This window comes from Mus caroli, unplaced genomic scaffold, assembly GCF_978045245.1.
Source record: "Mus caroli unplaced genomic scaffold, Mus_caroli_1 scaffold_4, whole genome shotgun sequence".
In the NCBI taxonomy this organism is placed as follows: domain Eukaryota; kingdom Metazoa; phylum Chordata; class Mammalia; order Rodentia; family Muridae; genus Mus; species Mus caroli.
The window spans coordinates 9,688,969-9,707,271 of record NW_028227259.1 but is presented as its reverse complement, the minus strand read 5'-3'; the positions used below and the strand labels follow the sequence as shown (position 1 = coordinate 9,707,271).

The 18,303-nt window shown below is 38.4% G+C and overlaps 1 protein-coding gene across 9 annotated transcripts in view; it reads left to right on the top strand.

Moving 5' to 3' along the window:
* Positions 1-18,303, top strand: part of Magi2 (membrane associated guanylate kinase, WW and PDZ domain containing 2) — a 1,489,420-nt gene that overhangs the window by 956,730 nt on the left and 514,387 nt on the right. For all 9 annotated transcript variants that reach the window (XM_085836468.1, XM_085836467.1, XM_021161941.3 and 6 more), the window contains one exon: positions 8,581-8,793. In XM_085836468.1, coding sequence (XP_085692594.1) covers positions 8,581-8,793 — 213 coding nt within the window. The remainder of the gene's footprint in view (positions 1-8,580; positions 8,794-18,303) is intronic.

The following is an 18,303-nucleotide window of genomic DNA, read 5'->3' as shown; positions in this document are numbered from 1 at the left end:
CCAAATCCTTGCCAGCATCTGCTGTCACCTGAATTTTTGATCCTAGACACTCTGAGTGGTGTGAGGTGGAATCTCAGGGTTGTTTTGATTTGCATTTCCCTGATGATTAAGGATGTTGAACATTTTTTCAAGTGCTTCTCAGCCCTTCGATATTCCTCAGTTGAGAATTCTTTGTTTAGCTCTCTACCCCAATTTTTAATGGGGTTATTTGAATTTCTGGAGTTCAGCATCTTGAGCTCTTTGTATATATTAGATATTAGTCCCCTAACAGATTTAGGATTGGTAAAAATTCTTTCCCAATTTGTTGGTGGCCTTTTTGTCTTATCGACAGTATCTTTTGCCCTACAGAAGCTTTGTAATTTTATGAGGTCCCATTTGTCAATTCTTGATCTTACAGCACAGGCCATTGCTGTTCTGCTTAGGAATTTTCCCCTGTGCCCATATCTTTGAGGGTTTTCCCCCACTTTCTCCTCTATAAATCTCAGTGTCTCTGGCTTTATGTGGAGTTCTTTGATCCACTTAGACTTGAGCTTTGTACAAGGAGATAAGAATGGATCAGTTCGCATTCTTCTACATGATAACCACCAGTTGTGCCAGCACCATTTGTTGAAAATGCTGTCTTTTTTCCACTGGATGGTTTTAGCTCCCTTGTGAAAGATCAAGTGACCATAGGTGTATGGGTTCATTTCTGGGTCTTCAATTCTATTCCATTGATCTATCTGTCTATTGCTCTACCAGTATCATGCAGTTTTTTATCACAATTGCTCTGTAGTACAGCTTAAGGTCAGGCATGGTGATTCCACCAGAGGTGCTTTTATTGTTGATTACACAAAGAATAAACAGGATGAGAAAGAAATTAGGGAAACAACACCCTTCACAATAGCATTATGTAATTCTTAAATGAACTTGATATCCATGTATTGGGATTATTGGGATTATGAATTATTTCACAGAATCGTTCAATTCTATATGTAAAACAGCAATATTTAGATTTTCTGTCGTCATGTACACTTGATGCCGAGTTTTCAAAATTCAGGACGCTGTTGTTTTTGCATTGGTCATAATATAATATTTTGAATGGTCTTCCTATTTATGACATGTGTAAGACTGATTCTTTAGAGAAACAGCCCTTATTTAGTTTCTCTTATTTCGTTATCTGATGATTACATGTCATATGATTAGAAAATGATATGGTAGGTTATTATTTTCAGTCCCAAATTTTAACATAAGAGATTATTTTCTAACTTCCAAGATAGTTTTTAAAAGACATTCTGAATTGAGAGTTATTGTCTTATTTTCTGGCAGGTTATACAGTTGGGGAACTTGACAGTGCTGCTGACTGTAGCCATATGACTGTAATCCTTCCTGTTTCTGACATATCTTATGCTGACATAATTTATAATTCAAGTCTTATTACTATCTTATGGTAAGCATGTCTTAAAGTTTAAGTTTGTATCCATAACTAGACATGAAAATCTAAATCTCTGATGTGAGTTGAAATAATTGTTTATTATGCTTGGGCAGGCTTTTTCGTATTTGAACCTGAAAATATGACCCTCCTTGATTAGTGTCAGAGTAAAATCGTCTAGACACCATTGAAAAAGTCAATTATCAATCTATTTTTCCATGTGTGAAACTGAGATGGGGTCAATAATAAATGATCCCATTCACAGAGGCAGATCCTGAAGCCCAGTGGATCCCTGTAATGGTCTGATTGGTCCTAGGGACGATTCAGACTTGTTCTAGTAACCCACCTTTCAAAATCATTTTTACTAGTTAGCAAAACTGCAATCAAAACACTGAGGATATAGAGCAGTGTGTGTGTGTGCGTGTGCGTGTGCGTGTGCGTGTGTGTGTGTGTGTGTGTATTGAGTAATGAATGAGGTGTCTTAAAAGAAAAAATAGCATCCTCGTAATTTTGACCTCTCCGTGAGTTCATTGATCTACAGTTATTTGATGTAACACCTACATGTTATTATATACTCAGAGTATTGAAACAATGAAACTGGCACCCAAATCTACAAGTTAAAATGAAAAATTAACTAAATTGCGTTTGATCATGGCGCCTGATTTATATAGTGAAGAATGTTAGGAAACGTACTTCTGAGTGTTCATTTTCCTTCTAGCATTTTGAAAGTTCCTCACACCTACTTTTAAGCACCTATCCTCTATCCTATCAGAATTTAACAGCATAGCAGATGTGGAGCATCTCAGACAGTACTTCGTTTCTACTACCATTTATGTTAGAGCAGCATGAGATTCGTTGGCTTCTGGATTCTTCCCCACACTGGCCTTAACAGTAAGATGCTGTGAAGAAACAAGATGACATCCTTCACTTCAAATCATTAGACCAAGGGCTGGGTAAAATGTTTATCTTGTGAGATGCAGAAAAGGCAGACATCCTGTGGTGCTCTTCATGTACTCGGCTGTTACTAAGAAAGCTATTTATGTACTTGTTGGATGATGGCGGAATGGATCTGGCCATGTTGGATTAGGGCTTGGCTTTGCAAAATCTTCTGGAAGCCAGTTGAGTTTACAACAAGGTGCTCTGTTTCTGCCCTACTGTCTGCAACCAATGAGCTGAAACTGCAAAGTGCCCAGGGGCATTTAGTAAACAGTTTAATGAAATAAACACATTACTGGAATTTTATATTCTGTTCCTTTTATTAACATTTTATCTCATTTTACTCTTTTCTACCCACATTTTTATGGGTTAAAACAGTATTGAAACATAAATATTTAGATGAGAAATCAATTTGTTTCCTTACACAATTGTCACGTTTATTTTCCAGGCATTGATTAAATAAGACTATGCAAATTTACAGATACTCTTGTGGGTCAGAATCAAGGGGATGATTTTACATAACATTTTATGATCATAGCAAATTAGAAGACTTTCCTCTTAAAGTTCACTTAGATGGAGAGCACTCTTCGTAAAGACAGTCACTGCCTAGTGGTCTGGAAAGCTTGTTTGTCTCACATGTGTACACATACTAAGTTTTAGGTGACAGAAGACTAAAAATTACTTATGATTCCCACTGCATGACTTGGTAGCAAACTTGCCATTTCTCTTTTGGAATAGACACTCTGCTCACCGACTGTGGCTTTGAAGGAAATTGCTTCACAACTTTTTTCCTGCTAAAGGACACACAGTATTTTGAGTAGTGGTAAAATTCTGAAAGCAAACAGGTATAACTTTTCTGCTTACTTTGTGTATAATGGTCAGGGAATCATCTCATTTCTTAGGACCTCACATAAGCTCAAAATAAATAGATGCCAAGAGTACTGACCAGATCTCCAGTGTTTACATTGATATAGTCATACTACTTTTTTATTACAAATATTATCATTAATCTTTATAATCACACTATGCATAAGTTATTCTGATGCACATTTGAATCGAGATTTCATAGGCAGAATCATTATTTAAGTGTCCAACTCTGTAAATGGTTCCAGTGGTCTTGCCAAGAATTATAGTTAAGGTGGTTGTAGTTGCTTTTAAAAATATGTTTAAGACAAAAACCTCATCATGTTGCCCATACTGGTCTTGAACTCATTATCTCAAGCAGTCATCCACCTCAGCCTTCTGTGGCAGAGTCAACCAAGGTACACCACCATACCCAGTTTATAGTTGTGTCTATGACTAATCATTTTAACTGAATCAATCTGAGCATATAAAGAAGAGGCAAGGTTGGGGATACTGGATTCAATCAGGTTTATTTCATCAGGAACGATGCCACTAGGCATGTGTCATACTGTGAGGGGTTTATTTGTGCTTTGGGATTTTAGGTTCTCTTAATATTGGTAATGTGTGTAAAGGCACTTCATCCTTAGCAGAATAATAGTTCTGAATTGTTCTTGAAAACCATTAATGCTTACATTTTTTCTGAAGACATGGCACTCTTTTTTCCTCAAAGGCTCATTTTTTAAAATTGTATATGGATTTGTATGAACTGATTGTAGAGTCGTTTCAGTGATTTAGCTCAACAGATGTTCAGCTGACCTTTCACTATTGGTCTAGGTTTTTCTTTTTTTCTCTCTCTTTTTTTTTAATTAGCTATTTTCTTTATTTATATTTCAAATTTTATCCCCTTTCCTTATTTCCCCTCCAAAAATCGCCTATCCCATTCCCCCTCCTGCTGCTCACCAACCTACCCACTCCTGCTTCCCTTTCCTGGCATTCCCCAGCACTGAGGCATCAAGCCTTCACAGGATCAAGGGCCTCTCCTCCCTTTGATGTCCAACAAGGCCATCCTCTGCTACATATGTAGCTGGAGCCATGGGTCCCCCATGTGTACTCTTGGGTGGTGGGAACTCTGAGGGGTACTGGTTGGTTCATATTGTTCCTTTTATGAGGCTGCAAACCCCTTCAGCTCCTTGGATTCTTTCTCTAGTTCCTCCATTGGGAACCCTGTGCTCAGTCCAATGGTTGACTGTGAGCATCCACCTCTGTATTTTTCAGGCACTGGCAGAGCCTCTCAGGAAGCAGCTATATCAGCAAGCACTTGTTGGCATCCACAATAGTGTCTGCATTTGGTGACTGTATATGGGATGGATCCCCAGATGGGGCAATCTCTGGATGGCCTTTCCTTCTGTTTCTACTCCATACTTTGTCTCTGTATCTCCTCCCATGGGTATTTTGTTCTCCTTTCTAAGAAGGACCGAAGTATCCACACTTTGGTCTTCCTTCTTCTTGAGCTTCATGTGGACTATGAATTGTATATTGGGTATTCTGAACTTCTGGGCTAATATCCACTGATCAGTGAGTTCATACCATGTGTGTTCTTTTGTGACTAGGTTACCTCACTCAGGGTGATATTTTCAGTTCTGTCCATTTGCCTAAGAATTTAATGAATTCATTGTTTTTAATAGCTGCAAGATACTACATTGTGTAAATGCACCACATTTTCTGTATCCATTCCTCTGTTGAGGGACATCTGGGTTCTTTCCAGCTTCTGGCTATTATAAATAAGGCTGTTATGAACATAGTGGAGCATGTGTCCTTATTATGTGTTGGAGCATCTTCTCCGTATATGCCCAGGACTGGTATACCCAGAAGATGTTCCAACATTTAGTAAGGTCTAGGTTTTCTTAAGTGATACAATAAAGTTCCTGATTTGGTGTGATATAGTCTTCTCCATGAATTATATTTCTCTAGTGTAGTAAGTATACAAATTGTTTTGTTACCTTTTTTGAGCTGGTATTTTTCTAACGATGACAATCTTAGCTTCTTAACTAATGATTCATACAGTTCCACATCTGTAAACTCACATCTGTGAGAATTTAAGCTCACATATAATTTCATAAGTCCAACTGTAGCAAAATAGTGTTACTATATAATTTACAATCATTCAATGTACCAATAGATGTAATTATTTAATAATATAAATTCAGCAAGATCTATTTAATATTTTAGCCTATCTATGCATTTATTTCTTATTACTAAGAAGTAATTTGCCTATGAATATCATAACTTAAAAATAAACAGAAAAAATACTGAAGACTAAAATGTTTTTCTTAGAACTGTATATATCTAAGAGCATCAATGATAGCACACACCATATAAAATCATAGTTTTCATTGACACAGGTAAGAGCTACTTTCTATTTTGGCATAACATCTACTTTATAAGTATATATTGAAAGTTCTGAGAAAAATGTAATGATGTGCTTAGAATTTTGCTATCCATTAAGAATGCTGAAGCACAATCACTTCTCAGCCTTTTGGCTAAGATCAAGTGAAGAATGCTGAAGCACAAGTTCATTGTGTACACATAAACTGCTACTGATTTTGGTTGATCCTCCATATTTAAAGTTTTGATTTAGTTAAAATGCTGCAAATCAGAATCAATCCTTAACATTATGTATGTCATGCTCTCAGACTTCGGTTTAGAGTCCCATACATAGAAGAAACACTTAACAAAGTAAATATTTTTCTGTTTATATGAGTAAGAACATCAGCATGAATGGCATGGTTGCTCTTTATAACATCTATCTGCTCAATTCATTCCATCATGGTGCCTCACTACTATTAAAACCAATGCAGTTTTACAGTTTATAAAGCTCTTCCCCATATATACCAGCTTTATCCTAACAACAACCCACAGAAGAGAACTTGTAGATAAGCCATGTGTTATATCTACTTACCCATCATCCCTAGGGCCTTACTGTGTATGCAAATGCAAAGTACAGAGAGAAGATAGGTTGAAGGAAGGTCTCCTTCTTAACATTCAAGTTACCTAGAAAAATTGAGCCAGTGGAAGTATGTTTAAAACGAGGAGTTATTAGATTGGCTAAATCAGAGTCTAAGTAATCTACATACAGGATGTGGATCTGGAAAATCAATAGCTGATGAGTCCAAAAAGATGAAAGCTTCAAAACAAGGAGTTTTGAATCCCAGTTCCAAGCGGAAGCCTTAGGAACAGTCTGTGGGGTGGACATTAAAAGTCCGAACAATCTGAAGCATATTGTTTACATGTGACAGGAACAGCCATATGGGAACCCACTCAGCAAACCCGGAGCTGTGTGTACTTCTGGCTCCTTCTTTCTCCCACTTTTGATTACCTGAGCCCCAAGCTTGCTGATCAGAAATACCCACATTCAGGTTGGGTCTCTTCAATTGTTCATCCACCAATCACCCCACCCTGATCTGTGAGTCATCTTTTAATTCTTTTGGGTTGACAGTCAAGTTTAATTATCACCAGATCCCTCTTCTGAAATCAAAGAAGAGCAGCCATTTTGTCTGCCATGGCTGCTCCCTCACATCTTACACCTCTGTGGGGAATGAGAGGAGCTCAGCCATTGAGCTCCCTGGACTTGGGCAAATCAGAGGGGCTGAGCAGAGTTTGAATTCCATTTCCCTCAGAGGCAGTTTGTGTGCAGATTCTACTTCTTACCAAAGAAACCAGCCACCACAGAGCATGTGGAACATACCTGCAATCCCAGCACACTGCACGTGGAAGCCAAACACTCAGGAGGTTGAGATTAAGCTTACCTATGTAACAAGGAGAATCTAGCCTCAGATCCTGCCTTTAAAACCTGTCAACACTTTATCTTGTCTAGATTCCTGACTCCTTTGTCTCTCCCTATTTTCTAAATATTTTTGAGCACTCTTTGTCAAGTAGCCATCCCATAATTTTTTAACAGACTCACATGACTCATCATGTTTTAACTTAGGTAGACTAGATTTTGGTTGTTTACATTCCTAACACAAGTAACCATGGCAATAAAGGAGTCGAGTCTTATTGGGGTTAAGTAATTGGCTTTATCATTGTACAGAAAGACTCGTCTCGACACTATGTCTTTGACTGTACGAGCTGTTTCTTCACAGTGGTCTGCTTTCCTAGTTGATATCCATAACCGATGAAGAGAGGTGGCTGTGCTCACTTTCCCTTCTGTCTCCTTACAGGGTCTGGTCCATTGTAATGGTTACCTACTTGATGTCAAATTTGGTCTTCCACAGCAGGTTATTGAGCATCTTGTAAGATAAAACTTTTAGTGTGGTCAGCATGGTTTCTCAAACATGCAAAGGGATGCTTGGACGCATAGTCAATGTCAATAAAGATTTAACAACTGTGTACAGGAGTGCAACAATTACTCAGTTAACACATGTACCACCATGTGTATGAAATTGCCGCTAAAATTTAAAAATTAGTTCTCAAACTAGCACCTATGTTCTTTACTAATCATATTTCTGAACATTTTAGATAAAATAATCTCTCTTGAACAAGAAAAGGCAAACATATAATTGCATTATTTAACAGACATTTAACACCTGCCTGTTATATGCCAGCTTCTTATTATAGAAATAAGTATGATTTTAAGAGGCGAAAATTGGGTGTGGATATGATCCAAGCACATTATATGCATATATGAATGTTAAATCACATGTTAAAATAAGTGTGTTCTAGGCTTCATGCATAAATAAATAAATAAATAAATAAATAAGGATTTGTTTCTTAATGAGATCTCACAGTCTGAGAGGAAGGAGCATTATCCTATAGCTCAGATACTGGAGCTCTAAGAAAAGAGCAATGATAGTCTAAAGGCTAATAATGAAGGAGCAGCTCACTTTCTGCAGCTAAAGTCCATACCGTGGACCTGGCATGGAGGCAGCTCTAGACAGCACAGTAGCCAGTGCCCCCTTCAAGAAAAAGACACAGCATCCTTTGCAGAATGAGGTGAGATTGAAAACAAAAACAAACCCAAAGCTACCTTTAATCTTAATGATTAACATTCATTTTTAAAAGGCTTAAATAGATTTGAAGGCTTAAATGAAGTTGGCTTAAAATTATTTGAAATTAATTTTATGTCATCCAAAAATAATGCATGAACTTCTAACTTAATAGCTCAATACATTAAAGCACACAAAGATGCTAATTAACATGGGCCATTATCTTATGCATTAAAGCTCAGTAAAATAGAAATAAAAATGTGTAATATCGCTTATAAAACCATATATGTATAATGTGTGAATTCGTGGATAAATAGAATACAAATTGATATAATTTTGATTCTTTAACATGTACATACACATGTAGGAGAAAGATTTGACCATAGAATGTTTGGATATCTGTTACAGACAACTACTACGGTACCCCGAAGCCTCCAGCTGAACCAGCACCATTATTAAATGTAACAGACCAGATACTTCCGGGAGCTACTCCAAGTGCTGAGGGGAAGCGGAAGAGAAACAAGTCAGTGACCAACATGGAGAAAGCAAGTATAGAGCCTCCAGAGGAGGAGGAAGAAGAAAGGCCTGTAGTCAATGGAAACGGCGTGGTCATAACCCCAGGTCAGTCTCTTACAGTCTTTAAAAGACAGGCAGCTTTTTGTCCTATTTTTATATCTTCACGATTTATTTCACTGTGTTGTTTATGGTATGTGCACATGTGTGTGTGCATGCATGTGTGCATATGTGTGAGTGTGCTTGTGTATTCACAGGTGAAACATACAATTGCCTGTTTGGAGATCCTATGTCAATACTGATGGTTTTCTTTAGGGCTCATCACCTTAGTTTTTGAGATGAGAACTTTCACTTAATTTAGAGATAAGTGATTTGGCTAGCCTTGCTGGTCAGAGAGCCCCACCAAGCCTGCTTGTCTCTGGTACCCCAAGGATGGAGGTTGCAGGTGCATGCTACCATGACCAGCTTTTCAAAGATGCTGGGGAACCCAACTCAGGTCCTTCTGCTTCAACAGCAACCAGTTTATTTACCTACCATTTTCTAGTATTTTATAAGATAAAGCTTATTGTTCTAAGTTTGAGTATGTGTGTATGTATGTGTATGTTTGCATGTACATTCAGCTACATATGTACAATTATTTTTACAAAGAGAAGATTTGATATCACATAGAATAGGAAAGACATGATTCTTTGTTACTTTTGGTTTCTTGAGGTACAGGGAATATTCGTGCAAGCCCTCGTACAGTGCTAGGCAAGGACACCCCCCCACACACACACACACACCCTAAGCTACATTCTCATCCCTTAGAATATAATTCCTATACTCAAATTATAGTTCTAATTTTGGAGTGTTTATTTAAAAATCCTAAATTTGTGAAGAAAATATCATTTGTTAAAGTTTCTAAGCATCCAAATTGGGCTTATTGTTTATAGACCTACAGAATGGAATTTTAAGATGTGGACTATATTTTACCCACAGCTACATCCTGAGCTCTGCTTTATTCATCTCCCACGGTCCTTCTTAATACAATCAAGTTGACCGTCAAAACCATCATTACAACACCTACCTTTAAATGCTCCAAGTTCTTAGCTCTGGGTTTACTCAGGTGCAACAGCCATCTACAGACAGGCAAATCAAATGTGCACTGCCCTGACTGTAAGTCTCTTGAACAACAGCCTTGTCCAAATTTAAACCTATACTGTTATTGTTTCTTTGTTTTGTTTGTTGTTTGTTTGGCATATTTGTTTGGTTTTTGAGCAGATATCACTATGTAGCCCAGACTGGTCTGAAACACACTGTGAGTCCCAGGAGAGCTCCAAAGCCCAAGGGCACTTGTCTCAACTGCCTGGGGCTAGGTTCTAGATGTGGGCCACTACGCCTGGTTCTGTCTTGCAGTCTTTTATATATAAAATAAAGAAAAGTACACAAAGGTATATTTTAAAATACATAATTTTTAGAGATAAAAGCATCTAATCACCCAAACTTTGAAAATGCCAAAATAAATAGATGGTTAATAGGCAGCAAGCTTTGCAGTGTCGGAATCTTCAGAAAAGTGAATTCCTGTAAACGTTAGTAGTTGGATTTCTTGGACCTCTTTTCTCACATAAGTTACCTGCTAATATCTGCTAGCTTCCTCTCATCAGCTATGAGTAAGTCCAGTGCAAAGAATTAGAAATGCACATAGATTTTAAAGGCATTTCAGGCTCTCTGTTAATACACACACACAATGCCCGGAGGAGCAGCCCATGAGAGCGTCCCAACAAAGGGAATACAGTATGTGGGCACAGAGCTGCCTTTTCCAGGCTCCCAAGGCTGCAATTAGTGCAGATGAACTGCATCTCCCAGAGAGCAAACAGAGTGTCCCTTATGTGATCTCTGAGTGTCCTCAGCAATGATCTCAGTTCACCGTTGGGGACCTGCATCCCAGGGCTGTGCTGCTTGGCAAGCTGGCTGTACATGCACCATCAGTCCTGGGGCTGTGAATGAGACCCTGTCAGTCTCTGAAGAATAATGTCCTCCGTAGTGAATCTCGCTGTTTTCCTGGGAATAATGCCCCACTCTGAAACTGCCACAGTGCCTTTCCCCTGCTTATTTTTATGTGAGTTCACAGAGGCTGTGGTTTGTGTGTGCACTCAGATCTTTCTCTGTTTTTTTCCCTTTTGTTTTGGTTTCCTGACATGACTTAATTTTATGGTTTGTTCCCAAATGCTGCACTTGGTTTTCTCTCCCTGTTGTCTGGTGGGGTTGGGGGAGGGAAGTGGATAAAATTCTAGGACTATACTAAACTATAAAAGACATTATAAAGGACATTTATAAAGGACCACTTGTAAAGGACATTCTATCTTTAAAAGATTACATGAAAGTTCAAACTCCCCTAAGATAAAGTACTTACGTACTCAGATGTGTCCGCAAATCAACAAGAGAGCCACTTCAGACTTGGTTCTAAACCACAGCAGTGAGCGCTCACACACTGTAAGCATGTGGAATTGTGGCAGCCTTCCGAAGCATCCTTTTATATCAGTGCAGACTCACTATTCAATCAATGTGAAAGCAAGGCCTGTATGGGACCTCTTCTGGCACTCACATGGATTTGGGGTTTTCAAGAACTTTCCTCAGCTTCTGTGAAGTGTTGTTGGACTTCTCGGCAGTGTGGTATGGAGAAAGGGGGCAGGGGTTGATGCGATTTGTATATGAGAGAGATTTGATGGTGAATGATGAATGCAAACAAGAAGAACAGCAGAGTTGCTCAGAGTTTAAACTGTTTGCAAATCACAGGCATCTGCTCTCTCCACACTGGTTGCTTACCTGTCTGCCTGTGTTTCTTGTGCTTACTGACTCTTGGAGTGACTCCTACCTGCTTTGTCATCAACAGTGGCTCTACACACTCATAGCTAAGTGTTGACCTTTCTCTCTGAAGATGGGCTTCTCTAGATAAGGCTTGCCTAAGCACTAGCCCCATGGCTAAGGGCAGCACCATGCCTTTTTCTTACCTTTCTTCTTGTCCTTATCAAAAAATACCTCAATTCAATTTTGACCTTAAAGAAGAGCCCTTCATATTATCAAAGTAAAGACTGAATAAAGACCTTCCATCTCTGTCTCAAAACAGCCCTTTGAGACATCAGGGGCTATGGTCATGTTTCAAATAACACTATTCTGATTTTCCCAAAAATTTTAAAGGCAAGCTTTAAGATGTGTTACAAATGTAAATCGTGTCTTATTTCACATCTTGCTATGGCTCTTGAATGTTTCCAATATATGTATTCATTGTTATCACCTTGAAGTTTGTTGAGGATTCGGGGGACTTGTTCCTGTGTGACAAATGTCTTTAAGATTAATTGCATTCCTAAAATCACAAAGCACACATGACTTCACAGCCACAAGGACTATTATTCCCATTATCCCATCCTATCCTTATTAAAGAATTGAAATACTGTAGAAGGAATAAATTTATTAATTAAGGCAGCTCTCGTCCCCTGTTAATGGAACATAATTTCCTCTATCAACATTCTCTAGTGATTTTTCCCCACTTAGTTTTTATATATTTCAGAGATACCTTACCTTGGCATTTTCTACTCATAAACTTTGAATAGTCTATTCATAACTTCTACCCTAGTCTAGTACTGTATACAATATATCAATTGTGAACTTGAGATGTAGATTCAATATGATTTTAAAGCATTATGTCTGCTTTTTTAATAATCCACATTTCCCTGACTGGCCACCTGAGTAGATGAGACACAATTTGCTTTTAAATAATAAGAAACCATTTCTTTACACAATTAGTAGTTTATACTTCCTCAACTAATGGGTGATTTTTAAAAAATCAGAAACACACTAAACCATGAAATTAACGTTCCACTGTACTAGCATGTTATAGCTTGTGTTTCTATCCTGACCTCAAATAAAGGGAAACATCTGTCAGAACAAAATAGTATTGATTTTTTTCTAATAACAAATACATTGTCTGCCCCACGCACACCCTAACATAACATACAAACCCTCACATAACACACACACTTTCACATACATACATACATACATACTCTCACACACATGCAAGCCCACACAAATATGCAAATAGACTCACATTACACACACACACAAACAAACCCTTATATATACATGCACAGATATTCACACATACACACAAGCACACATGTGTGCACATGCACCCCACAATGCCTAAGGATCAGTACTCTATTATCTCATATTTTGAAGAATTCATAATACTTCTTTTAGACATCAGAACTATTTCTGAATCATTCAAACATCAAAACCTACTAGCTAGGTATTAATTAGTAACTGTACTGGCTAGTTTTGTGTCAACTTGACACAGGCTGAAGTTATCACAGAGAAAGGAGCTTCAGTTGGGGAAATGCCTCCATGAGATCCAGCTATAAGGCATTTTCTCAATTAGTGGTCATGGGGAGAAGGCCCCTGTGAGTGGGACCATCTCTGGGCTGGTAGTCTTAGGTTCTATAAGAGAGCAGGCTGAGCAAGCCAGAGGAAGCAAGCAAGCCAGTAAAGAACATCCCTCCATGGCTTCTGCATCAGCTCCTTTCTGACCTGCTTGAGTTCCTGTACTGACTTCTTTGGTGATGAACAGCAGAATGGAAGTGTAAGCCGAATAAACCCTTTCCTCCCCAACTTGCTTCTTGGTCATGATGTTTGTGCAGGAATAGAAACCATGACTAAGACAGTAATCAATGTGCATAGGAAAGTTCCTGAGGGATTAGAAACAATAACGTCATTACAAACTGAACCCCTATAGTACTGAGAGCAGCAATGAGGACATTTTCTTCTGCTGCTTTTCGGTTTTGATGGTTAGGGTTTTGTTCTACATGCATATCTTCCCACATCACAAAGGCAATTTTTATCCTGGCAAGTAAGTTAATATTCACAATTTATACAATCAACAAACATTATAGCACCCATAATTCTTCTTCATATTTTAGGAGTTTTGAAAAGTAGAACAGTAAGCTACAGTCCTGAGTTCTTTTGGTCACCTGGTTTTATAGAAACCAGAAGAGCTTTCCATGACTACTTCACATTTGAATAGTTTCTTCCATATTTCCCTACATGTGACCATGATAGGAGATCAGTTACATAAGCTTATAAACAGCACGTTATATTATAAATAAGATAAATCCTAAACAATCATTTGTACATATTAAAAGCCAATTACAGTAGTAGCTGTTGCTTGTTCAACTGTCAACACTGATGTATTGATTCTTGGGCAGTAGGATATGGTTCCATTTCTGAGTATTTCTACATCCATTCCTGAAGTGAAAAGTCCACTCAACACAAATATAACCTGGGATCAATATTATGTACATTTTTAAAAAATAAGAAAGTTTAGGTTTTCAAGAAACTCAAGACATTTTCAAACCCTACAGTGTCCACTACCATGGTCAGTTCCACAAAGGACCAGGAAACATGGGGCAAAAAGACAGTTCTAGGGAGACTTGTATCAAAGAAGGCAGCAACGGTGATGAAGAAAACCAACCTTGTGCTTAAATAAGAGCTGGGAAACTGTGCCTGTTCTGTTGACTGGATCCTCAAAGGAGCTGATGTAACAGCAACTTCAGAGCTTAGCAACTGTCTCTGGAGCTCAAGATAAATGGAGAGAAAGACAGGAGCCTTAGGGAAAATATGTATTTTCTCCAGATTATTATCTTTCCCCTTTATTGACTCTATTGCATGTATTGACCAGACAGGGCATTGGGAGGGGCTCAGTTTATAAACTACTTTTAATGCTACTTTTCCATATGTCTTTTCAGACTTGCATTAGTTTTCTTAAAACTACCTAAAGAACTAAAACTTATAAAATTGTCCACACCGCTTGTTTCTATAGGGAGAATTCGTTTTGGATTGAAATAGACTAACAAATTTAACAACCAAAGATAACATTCTAAGCAGTAACCCTGAGTGTAAGAGTATGCAGCAGTAACTGAGCAGCAAAGGTGTTCTAGTAGCTTTCTGCCCTAAGTATATACTGTACTGGGTATGTTCTCACCTCCACACTTTGAAAGACTTAAACTTTACCAAGTCATCCAACACAATTCCCAGTAAGTTGAGCTCTTTGGCTTCTTGTGGAGAATGTTTGTCACTCTCTGAAAATTACTAAATATAAAATAATAATAATTTCTAAAATCCAAATTGTTCTCCTTTCCAATAAACTAGAAGCATATCCCTCTTGAAAATATTCATCATCCATGTTTACTTACAAAGAAGGTGAGTAAGAAGGTGAGGAGAAAAAAGATTGACTTAAATGGACTTTGTCACATGGCATTAGAAATGCAAAGCAAAGAGATTTTCTGTAGAGTAAAATAAGTTTTGGAAATGTATATGGTGGCTAGTTTCAATAAATGAACAGTCTTCTCTCTGGTTTAAACAAGCTCAGCACTTTCCCCCCACAGTTTGGCTTTCAGAAGCTTTACATAATGAAACTCATGTGTCATGTGTGATGGTTCTTCTTGCTATTCTTGGTTGTCAACTTGACTGAATCTGGAAATAGCTGAAACTGAATGGCTGGGGACACCTGTGGGAGATTTTTTTGTTTCCTAATTAAATCCTTTGAAGTGGGAAGACCTACTTCTAATCCAGCTCTTTTGAGGTGGGAAGATTCACTGTAATCTGGAGCACACCTTCTTCTGGCAGCCTATATAAAGGGCATGAAAAAAAGAAGATGCTCTCTCATGACCTGCTTGCTCTCACTCTCGCTACAAGTCCCTTCCTTCACTTCCATTAGAGCCTATTTCAGGATTCTGGCATATACTGAAGACCAACTGAGACATCCTTGACTGTTATTGTACCTAGATTACAATAGCCTATAAGCCATTCTAATAAATCCCCTTGATTGATTGATAGATAGATAGATAGATAGATTAGATAGATTCATTTTGCAAGTTCTGTTCCTTTAAAGAATCCTGACTAATTAGATTTTAATACTAGAAATGGTTCTCGAGCAACAGAATTATAAGGATGAATTTTTAAAGTATCTGGAATAGGCTTTCCAATTTGGAACATTCTCAGTTACTGAACCCTTTCATGGGAGCTCAAAGAGTACTAGATGATCATGGTTTTGAGAATTCTACAAATTCTACAAAATTGGGAAGACAAATGTACTTGGTTATCTTTTTTTTCAGTGACATCATGTCTTTTTTTATATATATATTAGATATTTTCTTTATTTACATTGATTCTCCAATTGTGAGAGGAAACAGAGTTCGTGTCTCTGTATATCAATCTTTTTAACAATTTGTGGAATAATAAGGGAAATGATGCTGGCCAGTTACTTTTAGCATCTCTGGATAAACCAACATAGAAAAACAATGAGCACTGTGATAAAAATTAACCAACTTCTAACATCTCAGATTACAGTGAAAAACAACAGTGGATTCAGTGATGAAATTGACAGGCTCCAGATGTATGTGAACAGTCTAAAGGACTCTACTTGTGTCCTGGAAGAGAGTCTACTCTCCAGCAACCACAGAGCTCAAGTGGTATAAAATCAAACTGAAGCCTTCATTACAGGGTTGGCTGAATTACAGGGGAAACAGAAGTCCCAGACTTGGAGGTTATTCGGGTTTCAAGTAAGGTCATTAGTTGGTATAGAATGGAATCATGTGACAGAATGGGGAAGTGTGGGAGGATGCTATTGAAGCTGAGAACTTTGAACTCTCGGAGTCTCAGATTGTCTCTACTCTCAGCAGAAGCTGTACTTCCACCCAGACACCCTGAGTACTGCCTTTTCCACCTTTGAGAAAATTAATCCTTCATTGTCTACTAAACCATCAATGACTTTCTCTAAAGAAGATGCCAGACACAACAATACTAATATCCCTCAGGGCCTACCAATGGCTGTCTCTAGAACTCTAAAGATTCAAGGCAAATCAGACTCCTAGAGGGATAGTAGAAAGTACAGTACATGAGGAAGTGTGTCACACTACTAAAGAACTTAAGGAGTTTGCTAATCCATTCAAGCAGAGGTCTGGGAGAAATGTGTGGGAATGGATTTTAAGGGTATGGGATAACAACTCAAGAAGGAAATAAAACTAGATCAGCCTGAGTTTATTGATATGGGCCCACTGAGAGGCACCAGCACATTTGAAGAACTTTGATGTCACTCTTTTTCATGTTCTAGACCTTAGGATAGGAGACATTGCTACTCAGGTGGATGAATTAAATGCCATGGTTTTAACAGGACCCCAAGATAGCAGGGGCCAGGTGACAGAACTGAATCACAAAAGGAAAACTGATTGTAGTTACTTTAATGGGCAGCATAGACAAAACGGTGTCCATAATGGCCTGACCCATCACGTTCAGCACAGGCAAAATGAAGTTTATGGTGGCATGACTAATATATGAACTTGCAATATTGGCTAATCAATCATAGTGTTGCCTGGAATGAAATAGATAAGAATCCTACATAAAAGTAGGTTTTATTAACCAGATATAAGTATCATCTCGGAGGCTTACTGCCTCTGTTTGCAAACCTAGGCCTAGTCCTGGAAGCTTCTAGCCTCTGTACAATCTAATCAACACCTAGAATGGTTTTAGCCTCTGAGACTTGCTATTGAATAACATCACCCCTTCCTACTTCTTTCTGACTTCTGACTGGCTGGTTCAACTCAGCTGTCCTGGCTCAAACTCCTCTCCCGCCTGACTTACTCAATTAGGCTTTTCTTTCAGGCCTCTGAGTTGCTCTGCTAGGCCTTAAACTAAGTCTAATCTTCTGGCTCCTCATTCTCTTGCTCATTCTGTCTTTACCAGTGTCTAGCTTGTCCTCTCTTCAATCTGTCTCTGTGAAACTCTCCTGGTAAAACTGCCTCCTCCTCCCTCTCTGTGATGCTCCACTCCCCCTTTCAACTCCTAGTGTACTGTTCTCCACAAACTCTACTTTATCCTGTGCTGTACTCTCTGCTTCCTGTACTGTCTGTCTCTCTCTTAAGTAGCTTCTCTTCTCTCTTCTCATGAGATCTGGGCATATCCTACTTTGTCAAATCTTTCTCTGATTCATTACTTTGCCACTCAATTAAGACATCACTTTCAAACATGGGTGCTTCCTTCTGTAGAATAACTTTACTTTCTTTGTTTGGGATTAAAGGTGAATACTAAAGGAGTGTCTGTATCACAGCCATGAGTATTAAAGATGTGTGCTAATGGTTGAGCCACACCCTAACTAGAAACAGTCAAATGCCCTGTAACACCCTATTGAATTTTTGTTTGAGCTGTATAGGTTTTAAAAAAAAATCTCAAACAAATGAAAAAGGGCTTCACTGGATCATGCAGGCTAAGAGCTGTCTCTTAGCAACTACAATAGTAGATAGAGCCTTGCTCCAAAATTCCTCTCTTCTGTGATTCACGTATAGGGTCTGGCCAAAGGTCTTAACAGCATTCCTATATGCCACTGATACCTGTGGAGGTCTGCTAGATCATATAGTTCAAGTAGTATTGCAGCCTTCAGAGCAGCCTGTATCGGACAGTTCATACAAAAGGGATTCTCAGCTAGTGATTGAATTTTAAGACTTGAGCCAGTTTGCAGAACCAGAAGCCCTTGAATGAAGTGACACTTAGGTTCTCCTGAGGTAGGACCTTGATAAAATACTTGACAAG